This window comes from Chelonia mydas, chromosome 24, assembly GCF_015237465.2.
Source record: "Chelonia mydas isolate rCheMyd1 chromosome 24, rCheMyd1.pri.v2, whole genome shotgun sequence".
In the NCBI taxonomy this organism is placed as follows: domain Eukaryota; kingdom Metazoa; phylum Chordata; order Testudines; family Cheloniidae; genus Chelonia; species Chelonia mydas.
The window spans coordinates 17,191,621-17,208,800 of record NC_051264.2 but is presented as its reverse complement, the minus strand read 5'-3'; the positions used below and the strand labels follow the sequence as shown (position 1 = coordinate 17,208,800).

At 49.0% G+C, this 17,180-nt stretch overlaps 1 protein-coding gene across 5 annotated transcripts; it reads left to right on the top strand.

Annotated features, from left to right (window-relative positions):
- Positions 1–5,526: 5,526 nt before the first annotated feature.
- LOC102934091 (interferon-inducible GTPase 5) lies at positions 5,527–12,756 on the top strand. Of its 5 annotated transcripts, none has more exons than XM_043535206.1 (3): positions 5,528–6,197; positions 6,556–6,632; positions 9,836–12,756. In XM_043535206.1, the coding sequence occupies exon 3, from the start codon at positions 9,840–9,842 to the stop codon at positions 11,049–11,051; it is 1,212 nt and encodes a 403-aa protein (XP_043391141.1). In that variant the 5' UTR covers positions 5,528–6,197; positions 6,556–6,632; positions 9,836–9,839; the 3' UTR covers positions 11,052–12,756. The 5 variants fall into 5 exon arrangements, with proteins under 5 accessions (XP_037739206.1, XP_043391141.1, XP_043391140.1 ...); XM_043535205.1 differs by having other exon boundaries at positions 6,556–9,347; XM_043535204.1 differs by adding an exon at positions 8,626–9,347 and having other exon boundaries at positions 5,528–6,632.
- Positions 12,757–17,180: the final 4,424 nt, after the last annotated feature.

Genomic DNA, 17,180 nt, shown 5'->3' with positions numbered 1-17,180 from the left:
GGGACATAAGCCCTAAAGGGGGCATTGAATCCTGTCAAAAATACATGGTGATGAATACTATCGAAGTATATACTACTCAACTGCTTTGCATTGGTGTGAATGAGTTTGCAAGGTGCATGCAATGGAGAATCTTTCATCACTCAAACAGCCCTGTCTGATTTACAGGGAGCTTCATGAAAGTTTCAGGAACTGATTTGGATCGTGTGCTCCTGGAAACTGAAAGCAACAGTCTGAGCATCCCCTTTCCCAGAAATGGGAGGAAGCCAGGAAGCGTGGCTGGCTCTGAGCCACCAAACAAACAAAATTCCTACAGCCCTTAACTCTTGCAAGGAAGTACAGGTGAGGGCCTGGCATGTGGAGCTGTTTAGCTGGCATTCATGTGAGAGCAGTTCTTAAGGTTGTCTCTTTCCCCAATAGAAGTTTGTCCACTAAGATATTAGCTCACACACCTTGTCTCTCTCAAACTTTATGTAAGTGGGGAATGGGAATGGGGAGGATGGATGATCCCACTGTTGTGGGGAACTTTCCTGGCTTCTGCATTGTCCTGGTGGTATCAGATAGTGAAAGGATCTGAGTCCTCGCTCCTGTACCTGGAGGCCTGCCTGCCCTCGAGGGCTCCCCTTCCTCCCTCCCACATGGCAGAGTCATTGTAACCCCGTTAAGGCTGGGCCCAGGATCCCTGTGGCCTGAACCCCCAGTCTCATCGTGGTCACTCAGGACAGAGGTTAGAGTGTCCCCACCCCAGGGTTCTCTCTCCCTGACCCCATGATCCGTGCATTAAATTCAACCCAAATACAATTTATTAAACAGCAGCTGTAAGAAATATAAGGGAAAAATGGAAAAGGTTAAAGGAACAGGGACCCCACCTTGTGGGCATGGGGACACCAGCCATCTCTGGGATATATGGGCTGTTCCTCCCACATCTCAGGCGTCCCTCCCAGGCCCTGGCTGCGCTGTGGTGACACCACGGTTTCCAGGGGTCAGGATCCTTCTCCCCAGCATCAGCACCCCCCATCGGGCTCATGTCCCCCCTCTGAATCCAGTCTGCAAGGTCTCATGTCTGGTGACATCTCCCTGCTCTGGACCTGTGCCCAGAGCCCCCTGGCTCTCCCCAGCCACTCATGGTGCTTGGTTCCAGGGTTACATGTGGCAGGGCTGGTACCCGCTGTCCCAGCTCTGGCCCCGCAGCTCCCCCTGCAGCTCGGCCCTGGCTCCCTGTCGGCGCGGCTGGCCTTAGGATTCCTGTAGCTGTGCACCAAAATACCCAGAAGGAGCCCTGGCAGGTTGCAGGAGCAGTGTCACTGATGTGCACCACAGCCATTGTAAAGCAAGCTGCCCGGGGCAGGACCTGGCTTCCCAGTACACGGTTCCGTGGCCACAGGAAGTCACCGTGGGCCCCCAGTTAGTCTATCAGAGCAGCAGCAGCGTTAGGCACCTGCAACCCAGGCTATTGCCAGGAGCCCCCAGGCAGCGAGGAGTCTGCTAGCATCAGCTGCTCGGTCTTGTTCAGTGGTGCTGTCAAGGTTCCTTCCCCCCTCTGAACTCTAGGGTACAGATGTGGGGACCTGCAGGAAAACCTCCTAAGCTTACTTTCACCAGCTTAGGTTAAAACTTCCCCAAGGTACAAACTATTTTACCTTTTGCCCTTGTACTTTATCGCTGCCACCACCAAACGTCTAACAGGTATATAACTGGGAAAGAGCCTGTTTGGAAACGTCTTTCCCCCCAAAATGCTCCCAAACCTTTCCTTTCCTGGGGAACGTTTGATAAAAATCCTCACCAATTTGCATAAGTGAACACAGACCCAAACCCTTGGACCTTAAGAATAATGAAAAAACAATCAGATTCTTAAAAGAAGAATTTTAATAGAAGAAAAAGTAAAAGAATCACCTCTGTAAAATCAGGATGGTAAATACCTTACAGGGTAATTAGATTCAAAACATAGAGAATCCCTCTAGGAAAAATCTTAAGTTACAAAAAGACACAAAAACAGGAATCTACATTCCATTCAGCACAGCTTATTTTCTCAGCCATTTAAACAAACAGAATCTAACGCATCTCTAGCTGGATTACTTACTAAGTTCTAAGACTCCATTCCTGTGCTGTCCCCGGCAAAAGCATCACACAGACAGACACAGAGCCTTTGTTTCTCCCTCCTCCAGCTTTGAAAGTATCTTGTCTCCTCATTGGTCATTGTGGTCAGGTGCTAGCGAGGTTATCCTAGCTTCTTAACGCTTTACAGGTGAAAGGGTTTTTCCTCTGGCCAGGAGGGATTTTAAAGGTGTTTATCCCTCCCTTTATATTTATGACAGTAACCTACTTCATTTTGTCTGCTATCTCTCATGACCACTTAAAACCTGGCGACTATGGTCTGATGGCATTACAAAAACACTCTGTCTTGCAGCAGAGCCCCAGTCACGCAGTGCAGGTGAAGTGCTCTGGCTTGTCTCCTTGGCTCAAGCTACATAGTAGATTCAACTTCGACCTTGAATACATTTTAAAAATATTGCTTCCCCAAAGGAGCAGAGGGTGTTGGAAAGCCCTGAGGGGGTCAGATCAGTTTGGAGCAGATCAGAGCCATACTCTGAGCCTCAGACGGGTGTACACACACACACACACACACACACACACACACACACACACACACACACACGTATGTAAGAACCCTAAGATTGTCACATCATACAATTTGTATTTAGGGGGCTATATCGCAGAATCCACTTCTTCCAAGTACCCTCACTTTGAACTGCTCACCCCATCCCGAGGCCTGATGCTGCCCAGCACATTTCAAGCCAATCCAGGTCCGCAGGTGGGTTTTAGAGGACTTAGACAAATTAGCGGTGAAGCAGGAAGCTAGTTTTGCCCTGAGCTGTAGCAGGGGGCCTGGCTTGCTCTGATACGGCTCATTGCCCCTGCCCAGGGTTTGGAAACGTTGCCCGTAGTGTATAGGTAGAGCCCCTGCTCTGCCTCCCGCTGCACTTTGATCACAGACCGGGGAAAGCAGCTTTCACCTCACTGAAAAACCAGTGACCAGGTCCATCCCTCCTGACTCCATGCCCCAGGCTTTCCTACCAGTTCGGCTGCTGGGGAGCTGCTATCACTGACCAGCATGTATATTGCAGAAGCACCACTTGGGACAAAGGTCCTGTTGTGCTGGATGCTGCACGTGTTATAGGTAAGGAGGTTAAATTATGTGCCACTCATATTACTCCCCTTTCCCTTAACCTCCGTAACAAGCCGCACATGAGGCTCCCATATCTAGCTGATTCCACTTCATTTGCCTGTCACCAGGCTCCCACAAGCTGCAATTGCCTTTAAAAACAACCCCACACTAACTGGCTTCATCGCAGACTCTCCAGACTCATCTCAGTTAAACTAAGGCCCCTTTACTCTTCTCTGGCACAAGTAAATCCCAGGACATCTGTGCTTCCAGAGCAAGGGAAATGGGCCTGAATGTAACAGCACTGGTAGGAACCATTAGGAAAGGGAGAGAAAATAGGACATAAAATATCATAATGCCTCTCTATAAATCCATGGGACACCCACACCTTGAACCCTGCCTGCAGTTCTGGTTGCCCCAGAATTGGAAAAGTACAGAGAAGGGCAACAAAAATTATTAAAGGGATGGACCAGCTCCCATATGGGGGGAGGGATAGCTCAGTGGTTTGAGCATTGGCCTGTTAAACCCAGGGTTGTGAGTTCAATCCTTGAGGGGGCCATTTAGGGTTCTGGGGCAAAAATTGGGGATTGGTTCTGCTTTGAGCAGGGGGTGGGATTAGATACCTCCTGAGGTCCCTTCCAACCCTGATATTCTAGGATTCTCTGATATGGGAAGAGATTAATAAGACTGGGACTGTTCAGCATAGAAAAGAGATGACTGGGGGGTGGGGGGAAGTGACAGAGGTTTATATAATCATGACTGGTGTGGAGAAAGTGAATAGGGAAGTGTTATTTACTCTTTCTCATAACACAAGAACCAGGGGTCACCCAATGAAATTAATAGGCAGAAGGTTTAAAACAAACAAAAGGAAGTATTTCTTCACACAACACACAGTCAACCTGTGGAACTCCTTGCCAGAGGATGTTGTGAAGGCCAGGACTATAACAGGGTTCAACAAAGAACTAGATAAGTTCCTGGAGGCTAGGTCCATCAATGGCTATTAGCCAGGATGGGCAGGGATGGTGTCCCTAGCCTCTGTTTGCCAGAAGCCGGGAATGGGTGACAGGGGATGGATCACTTGACGATTAGCTGTTCTGTACTACTTCTCACAACGCACAGTCAACTTGTGGAACTTCTTGCCAGGGGATGTGGTGAAGGCCTAAAGTATAACTGGGATCACAAAAGAATTCAGTGAGCTCCTGGAGGATAAGTTCATCAATGACTATTAGCCAAGAGGGTCAGGGATGCAACCTCCTGCTCTGGGTGTCCCTAAATCTGCGAGTACCTGAGGCTGGGACTGTTTGACATGGGATGGATCACTCCATGATGACCTGTTCTATTCGTTCTCTCTGAAGTACCTGGCATTGGTGTGACGTTGCACTCCATATGCTTTATGAAAATATGCTTGTAAATATGCATTAGTTGGGGGACTAGCCACCCCGCACCAACAACAGCACTGGTCCTCCCCACAACAGTGCTGTTGTTTGCAGTTCCCTTGTCTGCAGCTACAAAAAAATCCAGGGAGGGGAGCTGCTCGCTCTCTAATGTTTAGGGGCAGGCTTTTCTGGCAGGCCCTTTTGCTGAGTTATCTGAGCAATCCACCACTTGGGCATGGGGGGGAGGTAAATATTGGAGATGATGTGGGGAACCCCCTCTCCCTCCCTTATTTAACATATTCCACCTGGGATAATGTGACAGCCCTCCCCCTATGTTTTTCTAAACAACTTTAAGAATTTTTCACATTTTCCAGTTGAAAAGTTGTTGTTTTTTTACTGAAATGCGGAAAGGTCTTCCCTTCCCCCATCCACACGTTTGCAGACCTTGTAAACATTTTTCCCCAACTCTTTAACTGTGCTCCTGGACCCCACCCCCGGGGACAATTGGTCCTCCCTTCATGATCCCCCTTTGCTTCAAGCCATCCCTGCTCCCCTATGCTTCTGCCCTATAACCTCCCTGACCCCGGGCAACCCCTCACCCCCTGCACTCCTGTGATGAATTTGGGGATCTGATTTCTTTATTTTTTACACGTTGCTTCAGGGGCATGGCCTGAGATCTAACCTTCCTCCACAACTCCGGCCCTGCCCAATGCCCGGCTAACACATCAGCACATGCTGTCCGGGGCATGGATCTGTACTGTGGAAGCTGTTAACAGCTCCATCCCACCACTCCAGCAGGGAACCCCCACTCTGAAACAGCCCCTCCCTTTTCTCTCATTGCATCAAACAGACAGCTGTGACCCCCAAATAACAACTGCAGATAACAAAAACCACATCAAATATTCAATCAAAATTGCTAAATTTGAATATTGTCTGATTTTCTGGGTAGGCTCTTCTGGAGACCCCTTTAGGGTCTTGTCTGCGCGATCCAACACACGGGCATGGCCGGCAGAGGTACAACATCGAGGGAAAGGGGGTTTCCCTACGTTCTCTTGGATTTTTCTCACCTGGGGAAATGTAAGAAAATGATGCTAACGTTTATGAGAGAGACGAGGTGGGTGAGCTAATATGTCTTATTGGATCAACTTATGCTGGGGAAAGTGACCAGCTTTCAAGCTGTTGTTGGATGGATGCCGGCTAAACAGCTCCATATGCCAGGCCCGTGCCTGTGTTTCCCTGCAAGAACTAAGAGCTGTAGGAATTTTGTTTGCAATTGGCAACTCCGCCTCCTGGCTTCCTCCCATCTCTGGGGAAAGGGCAGCTCAGCCTGTTGCTTTTGGTCTCCAGGAACACAGGATCGAAACCAGCTCCTGAGACTCTCACGAGTCTGTTTGAGCGACGAGAGATTCTCCATCGCCTGCACCTTGCAGACTCATTCACACCAGTGCAAAGTGGGTGTACTGAGCTATTGATCCAGAATAGCAGCATTCTGGACCCATTTTGCACCGGTGTAAATGACAGCACAACATGGTGCAGAATCACCCCAGTGCCTGATCTCAGCATATCTCCCAGATGCTGAGACAGTTTGGAAGGGGAACAATTTCCCATGTTTCTCTTTGTGCATCAGGCAGGGGTTGAGGACGGAGAGTTCAGGGTTTCAGGTATGTGCTGTACTTGACAGTGGGCTGAGGAAGCGGTTACCAGGCTACCCTGGGGAGAAGAGAAGAGGACCTGCAATAGCTGCAGATGGAATGATTCGCTCTGCAGCTGTGGAGAGAGAACGGGGAAAATAACAGAAAAAATGAGCTTGGTTAATTTAGGATCTTTTCCCAGTAGGGGAGGGATTGAATCCTGTCCCACCCCTGGCTACAGGAAACATCTCCCTGCTCAGCCCAGACCTCTGCCTCCATAAACCAGGAAACTCTTTAACCATTAGAGAAAAGTCCATCCCTTCTCTTCGTTTCAGCCCCTGAAGCAAAGTCCAGGAGAGTTTTCACCTAACAGCTGATTTTGTTCCAGCCGCAAAGGTTGGTTCCCCCAACCCACCGGTCACTCCAGCACCAGGAAGGACGGTGCATCAGCACAGGCTGAGTAAGGTACGTCCCCAGATTGGTTTCCTCTAGCTTTACGCACAGGCAGTGTCAGCCCGTCCCCTGCCCCCCTCCCAAATTCCCCTGGGGACCAGCCACCCCCACACATGGGGGCTTCTGTTTGTGCTTCCCCTGCCTCGGGGAGCAAGGGGCGGTGAGGGAGGGGTTGTGGCCCATTGTCTGATTTTATGGGGAGGCTTTTCTGGGGAACCCTTTTGTTGAATTGTCTGAGCGATCCCACACACGGGTGTGGCCAGCAGAGGGATAAAATTGAAGGAAAGGGGGCTTTTCCCACTGTCTCTGACCTTTTTTTTTTTTTACATTTTTTTACATGGGACAAGGTGAAAAAAGTAAGAAAATGATGCTAAATGCCAGGAGACTGTTGGCCCCTCACTGAAACTTCCTGGGGTGATTTTTTTGGTCAGCCCTTTCCTGATACCAAAATAATGGGGAAAGGCTGAAGAGGAGTCAGGATCCTGAGACTGACAGTCCCTGGGGCCGATGGGGAGAGGGCAACGCCCCAGGTCAGTGCGCTAGATAGTGCCCCAGGCCAATGAGGGAGTCAGGAGCCCACGGTCCAGTGCTCTGTGTGAGCTGGGGCTGGCTGAGCCAGGGCAGGGCAGAGCTAAGGAGACGGCAGTGGCCCGGGCTGAGCTGGGGGCAGAGCAGCAGCCCTGAGCCAGAAGATCTGGCATTGGGGAGCTGGGGCAGCGCAGGCCAGCCATGTGGATGGGGAGCCAGGCCCAAGCTGCAGCTGAGAGCTGCGGCGCCAGAGCCGGGAAAGCAGAAGCCAGGAAAGTTCCCCACGACTGCAGGACCATCCTCTGCTTACATAACCTTTATGAGAGAGCTGAGGTGGCTGAGCGAATATATTTATTGCTGGCCAACTTCTGTTGGGGAGAGAGACGAGCTTTCGAGCGGCTGTCGGATGGCTGCCTGCTAAACAGCTCCACATGTCAGGACCTCGCCTGTGTTTCCTTGCAAGAGTTAAGGGCTGGAGGAATTTTCTTGGCAGTTTAGTGCCTCAGAGCCAGCCCCGCTTCCCAGATTCCTCCCCTTTCTGGGGAAGGGGCTGCTCAGACTATTGCTTTCGGTTTCCAGGAACACAGGATCCCAATCAGTTCCTGAGACTTTCACGGAGCTCCCTGTGAATCAGACAGGGCTGTCTGAGCGATGAAAGATTCTCCATTGCCTGCACCTTGCAAACTCAGTCACTCCCATGAAAAGCATAAGTACAACACTTTGACCCAGACTAGCATCATTCTCGACCCATTTTGCACTGGTGTAAATGACAACACAACATGGTGCAGAATCAGCCCAGTGCCTGATCTCAGCATATCTCCCAAAGGGGGAGACAGCTTGGAAGGGAACAATTTCCCATGTTTCTCTTTATGCACCAGGCAGGGGTTGGGGGCAGGGAGTTCGGGTTTTCAGGTATGTGCTCTACTTGACAGTGGGCTGAGGAAGGAGTTACTAGGCTGCCCTGGGGAGAAGAGAAGAGGGCCTGCAATGGCTGAGGATGGAATGATTTGCTCCGCAGCTGTGGGGAGAGAACGGGGTTAGTCTAGGATCTTTTCCCAGAATGGGAGGGACCGAATCCTGTTCCACCCCAGGCTACAAGAAACCTTTCCTTGCTCAGCCCTGACCCGTGCTCACTAAAACTGAAAACTCTTTAATCATTAGAGAAAAGCCAGTCCCTTCTCTTCGTTTCAGCCCCTGAAGCAAAGTCCTGGGGAGTTTCCTCCCGCAGCTGATTTGGTTCCAGCAACTTTATCAAAATAAGGTCGTTTCAAGAAAGCCCTGTGGATATTTTCACAACTAATTGTTTTGAAATTTTTGTTATATGGGAAATTTCAAAAATTTGAACTTTTTGTTCTGATTTGGGACAAATAGAAATTTTGAAATGTCAGAATTTCCTGCCGAATGGAAATTCTGAGTTTCAGCCAACTAGCAAACGCTGAATGAAATTTCCCTTTTTCCTCTTCATCCTCTGGGCCAGATGACATCTTTCAAATCTCTCATGGAGTCTATGGAGTCTCTCTCTGCACTCATGAAGGACGAGAATATAGAGTTAGACCCAAAGGCATTGTTCAATGCAGCTATACAAGTATATGAAAAATTCATGCATCTCTTCAAAGATGGAAGCCCTAAGGTAGCTGCTTTGGAAGCTCAGGAGGCGCTGGAGTCATCTATCTATCCCTATTATAATGTAATGGCAGGCAATTGTATTATGTATATCACTGTAACTGAATTACTTGTGTATGCAAAGGAAGTAGAATGTTAACTTCAGAGCAAGGGTCATTGTGTTCAACAATGGAAGTTCACAACTCAGGCTGCAGCTGCTACTCATCAAAACTCATGTGGGTGAAGACATTGTTCAGATTTTCTTCTGTGAGCAGGATCTATAAATATTGGTTTGAGGAAATGATCCTGTATCTCTGAACTGTTTGGACACTCACAAGGGAGCACTCCAGATGCAAGACAGAGATCCCCAAAATTATTTTGGGTACCCTGAGAGACTTATGCAAAACTAGCAGATTACTACATCTCTGCTGTCATTTTGGATTTACAATCTTAGACTCACCTGTTCATGTAATTAACCTGCTTTAACCTCTCAATAATGTTCATTTCTTTTCTTAGCTAATAAACTTTTAGTTTACTAGAGAAATAGGCTGCCAGCGTTGTCTTTGGTGTGAGATCGAGAGTATCCATTGATGTGGGGTAAGTGACTGACCCTTTGAGGTTGGGAGTAACCTAATGTGATGTGATATTTGGTATAAAGGACCATTATCATAAAGTCCAGTTTGACTGGGTGGTAATATTGGCTGGAGAGTCTCAGGGAGTCTCAGGGGACTGTCTGTGACTCCATGGTATGACTGATATAGTGATCCAGGAGTTCACATTTATTACGGGCTTGGTGAAATCTAATTATAGAATAGAGGACCAGTTTGGGTGAGTCTGCCCTGTTTTCTGACAGTCTGACCTGAGATTGACACTCTCAGTGGTGAGTCACTTCAGACAGTGTGACACTGATAATCAAACATTACTCTTGATACATTTTCTCTCTATTGACATTATAATAGCCTTATGAAGAGGCAGGAACAAATCTGGACTCATGAAGTTCTTTTTAATGCCAATTTCTGTCTTCCCCAGCTTGCCTTCCCCTTTTCTATCTACACTGACTGGCATCCTTCTCTTTTTTCCCCCAGAAAGATGGCATTACCAAGAGGTGCTTTGGATGGTAGATTTCAGGATACCGATTTTAATCTCTCCACTATGCCCAAAGAGGATCTCAAAGAGCTAAAGGCTGCTGCTGAAAGAGGGAATCTTTCAGAAATGGTTTCTAAAGTGCAAGAATCCCTAGAGCAGTTGAAAAACATGAAGCTCAACATCGCCATCACAGGGGAGTCGGGATGTGGGAAATCATCCTTCATCAACGCCATGCTGGTTCTGGATGATGATGACGAATATGCAGCCAAGGTTGGCGTGACAGAAACGACAATGGAGCAAACTCCTTATCCTCATCCCAAACACCCAAATGTTACCATATGGGACCTTCCGGGAATCGGGACACCGAGTTTCCGGCCTGACAGCTACCTCCGGCAGGTCAATTTTGCCTACTATGATTTTTTCATTATCATTGCTTCTGAGCGGTTCAAATCCACCCACCTTTACCTGGCCCAGGAGATCCAAAGGATGGGGAAGAAATTTTACTTTGTGCGCTCCAAGGTTGACATAGACTTGCAAAATGAAAAAAGAAAGAAAAACTTCAGTGAGGAGACCACCCTGCAGAAAATCAGAGACGATTGCATGACGAGGTTGCAGGGAGCAGGGATGAGCTCCCCGCGGGTTTTCCTTGTCTCCAGATGGGAGTTTGGCAAGTACGATTCTCCCCAACTGCAGGAAACTCTGGCAGATGAGCTTGACTCTCACAAGAGTCACGTTTTCCTTCTTTCCCTGACCAGTATTTCCAGACCCATCCTGGAAAGGAAAAAGAAAGCCCTGCAGGATCAGATCTGGAAACACGCCCTGGTATCCTGCATCATTTCTGCACTTCCTGTTCCAGGTCTTTCTTTTGCTTGTGATGTTTGTCTATTGAGGCACTGCATGGCAAGTTACCGCAAGAACTTTGGTTTGGATGATGACTCCCTGGTTAAGCTTTCCAAGATGGTTGGGAAGCCCTTCGCAGACTTGAAGGCAGTGATAAAGTCTCCACTAGAAGAAGAAATGTCACACAATTTTATTGTACATCTTCTGGGCAAGGCTGAAGATCATTACATGACGTTAACTGCGAGCTTCTTGCTTAAGATATTGCCTTTGGGTACCCGTGTAACATACGCCACCCTGCAGCGCTGTCTAAACGATGTTGCTGAAGATGCCGAAAGGGTCCTGACCAAAGCTTTCGAGGTAGAAGAGAAAAACTAAATGTAACCCCATCAAAAGTTGGGTACTGCCCAGGCAAAGAGATCAGATGCCGAAGGCCCCATCCACTGGAGAAAAGGCAGCATCTCAAACCGGATACCACTATGGAAAACGTATTGGATTTGAGGCACATGCAGTGCGTGTGAACTCTTTGACTACAGCACTCACGCTTTCTGTTCAAGCAGCAGGAACGTAGGAATACATACAGGACCCGTCTGTCAGTCATACAGGACCGCTGGGTCCATCAGCTCCAGTATCCCGTATAAGCAGGGATGCAAATTGAGTGCTACTAGAGCACAAACATACCAGGAGGGGGGTTTCTGCTTTCTTACACTGTGCTCTGTTTTCTATTCCCTTCTTTGTGGCTTCTCCTCTTGATTAGCAAGGGGAGTGGCAGGTGGTCCCAAACACGGGTGGGATTCTGAACATGGGGGATGTTACTAATCTAGGCCAGTTCCCCTGGAGTGGTGGTGTACGAAATGCCGAAGTGGACAGAGGGTGCATGGCAAGAAATAGGGGTTGATGGTGGAGGTGAACTGGCATCTGGGAGCTGGATGGGCAGATCAATAATCGGGAGTGATCATCTGTAGAGCCTGTGGTGCATTAAGGACTCCATTGGAATTGTAAGCTATCACTTTAAGAGCGGGTGGGGGGTACCGCTGTCCTGCTTGCAGCTAAGGGGCTCTGTATTAAAGTGTGAGAGAACAGTCAGTTTGCAGACAGCCAGTTTAAAGCAAGGTTGGATGTGCTGTGCCTGCTTGTTTAAGGCAGCCTGATTCCTGGGTTCCTGTGTGTTCTGAGATTGAAGAAACAAAGTTACGCCGATTTTCTTTATCTAACTTCTCTCTGTGTGTGCTGTGAACACAACAGAGCCCAGGGCTTGAGATGTTTGCTTGGTGCTCAGAGGACACTGAAGGCTAACGTCCTGTTTTCTAGCTCAGGTTCAATGCCAGCTCATGTTCTCATCATTGAAATCAGGACTGTTAGGGTATGCCTGTGACAGTCTGAATCCGTACGTTCTCCATTTTTACAAACCTATGATAAATTTAGTACAAAGTCTGCCTTGTGAGGGATCATCTGAAAACTCATAATCTGCTGATTATTATTGTCCCGGTGAAATATGTGTGGCAACACTGTATGTGAAATTATAAGATTCTACTATATGACAATACTTATTTCAAGTTTAGAAAAGGAGGCAGAAATCAGTTCTTCAGAGACAAAGACAAACTGACGCCTCAACCAGTTGTCAACTAAACCAAATAAACTATCACCTGGCTAAGCAGCCCTTCTTTGGAAGGAAGGAGAGAGCGATTGAAATCTACATGTGAGAAAGGACTCAGATATCCGGGCTCCCAGAGCCCAGCTGGAAATGACTCTTGGACAAGAGAGAGGGCTATAAAGGGACACAGCAATGGCCCCAAGTGACCTCTCTCCCCTCACCTCTACTCACGGCATCAACAATGTATGAAAGACAAAGGAAACATCCTTGAACTGGGGGAGAGGTCCTGCCTGAGGGAACTCAGCCAGCCTGCTGTATGCACATGGTGAGAGAGACCTTTTTGCTTTAAATTCACTTAGCTCATTAAGTGAGGTATTAGCCTGTGTTTTACCTTTTATTTCTTTGTAACCAATTCTGACTTTTATGCCCCATTACTTGTAGTCCCTTAAAATCTTCCTTTCTGTAGTTAATAAACTTATTGTGCTGTTTTATCTACACCCGTGTGTTTGAAGTGTTTGGGGACCTTCGCTTGGGATAACAAGATGCGGGCGTATCATTTCCTGTTATTGAAATGACAGACTTTCTATGAGCTTGTGTTGTCCAGGAAGATGCTGGGCAGTACAAGATGCACATTACTTAAAGGTTTTTAAGGCCTGGCTTGACGGAGCCCTGGCTGGGATGATTTAGTTGGGGTTGGTCCTGCTCTGAGCAGGGGGTTGGATTAGTTGACCTCCTGAGGTCCCTTCCAACCCTGAGATTCTAGGATTCTATGATTACTGGGGGAAAATCTGGGACTGGGAGCTTGCTGGTGTCGCCCTGTAGGATAAGCCACGAGTGGCTGGCTTTAGCACTCAGACAGTGTAGCTGGGACTAATTTACCTGCTGGAGGCCGTGTGTGCGCTGAGCAGAAATGGCTGTTCTCACAGCAAAGCCGTGTCAAAGGCACTCCAGGTTAGAGGCTTGAGGGGACACAGCAGTCCAGGTATACCCTGGCGGATGCCGCACCGCCTGCACTGCAATAAAATGCCCAATGGCTGACCCATCTCACCTGCCTCGGGCTGCGCAGTTATAAATTATCAGTGTAGATGTTCAGGCTAGGGCTGAATCTCAAGGGCCCCGGAGCTCAGGCTCCAGCCCAACACCAACATAGCCCCCAGTCCGAGCCGCGTGACCCCAGCTCAGATGACACAGGGCAGCCCCAGGTGTAGGCGTACTCTGAATGAGACCAGAGGCTTGCTGTAATCTCGTCATTAGCGGCTGTCGCATAACACGTCCTCAGGAGGAGGGCAGGGGTAAAAAGGAACGCTGGTCTTCAGTTAAACTGGTGCAGACCTCAGTGTGAACATCCGTGTCTTGGTTTGAAAGTAGCTGACTCTGGGAGTCTTTCAGTTGAGTTTAAACCAATTCCCAGCTGATTTTAACTAACCAAAATAAGCCACTTCTACATCAGCATAATACTGTTCACACAAGGGTGTGTCCTCCTTTATTTAGATTAGTTTGAACAGATTTCATTAAACTAGTGTAAATTTGTATGTATTTGTATATTATAAATCCAGAAGAAACCATTGTGAGCATCGAGTCTGACCTCCTGGATAACACAGACCATGGGATTTCCCTGAATTAATTCCTGTTTGAACTAGGGCAGGTCTTTTAACAAAACATCCCATCTTGATTTAAAAATTGCCAGTGATGGGAAGTCCACCATGACCCTTCGTAATTTGTTCCAATTGTTAATTACTCACTGTTAAAATTGTGCTCCTTATTTCCAGTCTGAATTTGTCTCGTAGCTTCAGTTACCAGCCATTGGATCTTGTTAGACCTTTGTCTGCGAGATTGAAGAGCCCATTATCTAGTTTTTGTAGACAAGCTCTTCCTTTTGCCCAACTTTTCCTTGTTCTAACTCATTAAGAAAAGAGTAGGGTTCTCTCTCCTTCCTCATATTCTTTTTACCCGTTCCACTGGGAGAAGGGAAGGGAAAATTAAAATATAAGAAAAAATGAACAGCCAAATATGGGAAATAGAAAACCAAACTGTTACGAGTTTCCGAACACCAAAAAAATCAGAAATTTTCATTGAATATCTAAAATAAATTTTTTATTTTGACATTTCCTGCCGACAAAAGGAAAACATGCATCTGAATTGACGTTTTCCCATGCAAAAGAGGGGCAGGGCAGGAGGGGAGGTGTACGGCAAGGGAGAGAACTTACGAATGTCCATACTGGGTGTGGCACTCGGTACCTCTGAGTAGCACCCTGGGATCCCCATATTCACCTGGGTAATGAACTGACACTGGCCAGGCTTCTGACCTGCGCAGGACAGCACAGCTCTGGGGTGCAGGGCTGGGGGGAATTGGCTGGAGCCTCCCTATTGTTGGTTCATGAGTGGCTGGGAGATCATTCATGTAACTCAGTTGGATGTTTCTGGGGATGGCGGTGTAAGTGCAACACCTGCCAGAGGTCTGTAGCTTGGCACAGCATCCCAGTGCTGCTGGGACAGGGGGCTCAGCGGTCCCACAGTTCAGGTGGCACCCCGAGAACCCCTTCACATTGAGTCAAACCAATGGTCCATCTAGCCCAGTGTCCTGTGTCTGACAGTGGCCAATGCCAGGTGCAGAACAGGGAAGTTATCCAGTGATCCATCCCCTGTCATCCACTCCTAGCTTCTGGCAGTCGTAGGTTTAGGGACACCCAGAGCATGGGGTTGAGTCCCTCACCACCCTGCTCATAGCCATGGATGGACCTATCCTCTATGACCTTTTATAACTTACCTAAGTAGTTATGCTCTGCACCCGGGAGGTGATTCACCGATTGCCTCGACCAGAGGAGACAGAGCTCAGCTGTGTAAAGAACAGAGAGCGCGGGGCTGGAGGGGAGACCCCACTCCCTGGGAAAGGCCTGGAAGAAGGGCCAGTCGCTGGGGTTGGCTGTGGCTAGAAAGCAGAGCTTCAGGAACAGGTGCAGCCCCTGGGGCAGGGCCTTAGAGCGGAGAGGACTAGGGCCCGAGCTAGGGTCTGTGAAGACCAGGGAAGGAGGTAGAAGCCCAGGAGGGGCAGAAGGTTGGTTTAGGTGGTACTTGGTTTGGGAAATGCTGGGGGTGGGGCGTCAATACCCTGACAAGGGGAAGGGGCTGAACTCTTAAGTCAAGCCCCAGGAGGGGTGAAAGAAGCTTTTTATTCAGAACTGAGCCCAGGCAGGGCAAAGGACCTTGTATTTCTTTACAGCTGGACCCCGGAAGGCGGCTTGGGCTGTTGTGTGACTTGGCCACAGAAGACCCAGCAAGGCAGCCCGGAGAAGGGACCAGCTGGGACTGACCATCGCAGCCGAGGAAATGGCAAAGTCCCCTGCAACACCGTGGCTGGGCAGGAGGGAGCAGCCTAGAGGTAACATCCACAGGAACGTGCAGAATGGAGTCACATCCACCGGGACGCAAACAACGAGAGCAGCTTCCCATGAAACCCCAGAACCAGGCTCCCCATAGAGCCTGAGCAGAGATGTTTAATGCATGAAAGGGACTCAGGGGGCTGGTGTCTCCCCTGCAACATCCTCCCTGAGCAACATCCTCCCCTGCAACATCCTTCATTTCCCCATGCAGGTCCCAAGACTTGAGAGGGGTCCAGGGGAAGCAGCTTGGGGGATCCCGGGGCGCAGCAGGGGGAAGTGGCCCGGGGGCTCCCTGGGCTCAGTGTGGGGAAGCATCTTCTTCCTAAAAGATCTACTCCTGTTCAAACAGGAATTAATTCAGCCAGTTCTATGCCCAATGCTATACAAGAGGTCAGACTAGAGCCACAGTTTCAGGGGAAGTGCACAGAACAGGGTAATTTTGGAGAGAGCCACCCCTGACATCCACTCCCAGCGTCAGGCTGTCAAAGGTTTAGGGTCACCCTGTGCATGAGCTTGCATCCCTGACCATCTTCTTGGCTAATAGCCATTAATGGTCATATCCTCCATGGACTTGTCTAGTTCTTATTTGAACCCAGTTATACCTTTGCCCATCACAGCATCCCATGGCAATGAGTTCCACAGGTTAACTGTGTGTTGCATGGGGAAAGTACTGTCTGTTCTTTGTCTATTAATTTCATTGGGTGACCCCTTGGCAGATGTGGGTGGTGGGGGCAGAACTCACATGGGGATGGGGAGGACACAGAATGAATTAATTTAAATGTGGGGCTGGGAGGGTGAATTGATGCAAAGGATGGGAGGCGAGGGAATGGGTAGATGTAGTATTTGGGGAGCAACATTATCTGAGGAGTTGGGGGCCGGCAGCTGTGGGGCTGGAGGGACACAGCATTCATGGGAACGGTGGGGCTCACGGTGGAGCTGGAATCTCTGCACCGTCTGGCAGCATTTTATACCAATGGTTGCACTTGGAGCTCAGCTGGATCCCTCTAGCGAAAGCTCTTGCAACGAGGGTCAAAAAAGTTAGCAGAGTTGGCAACACACGTTTGTGGGCATCAAACAATCATATGACAGACCTAAAAGCACCAGCTTGTCCCTACAGAGGGTGGGCTGGACTGGATGCAAAGTGGGGAGAATGTGGGGGGCTGGGTGCAGGCAGGATGGGCTTTGGTGCTTAGGGATCTTTCTACGTACAAGGGCTTAACTGCTCTTTCTGTTGAGCCTGACAGAGCTTGCTTGGTGCACCCACTGGACATAGGATTCCAGCAGCGATCGCGTCAGTGCCAAATGCAGAGGTGAGCTCGTGATTCCCCTCTTTATGCACCTGTGACGTAGTCTAGGCTAGTGAGTAACTAGGTCAGCCCTGCACTCGAGCCTGGTGTGCCCTTTACGCGGCTTTGCTGCTGTAGCCTCCTGGCCGGCCAGCTCACAGCCTCCAGCGTGCAAGCCACGCCCAGCTGTGTTCACTTGCAAACTGTCAGTCACGCCTGGGCTTTTACCAGCCTGAATTACCGCGCA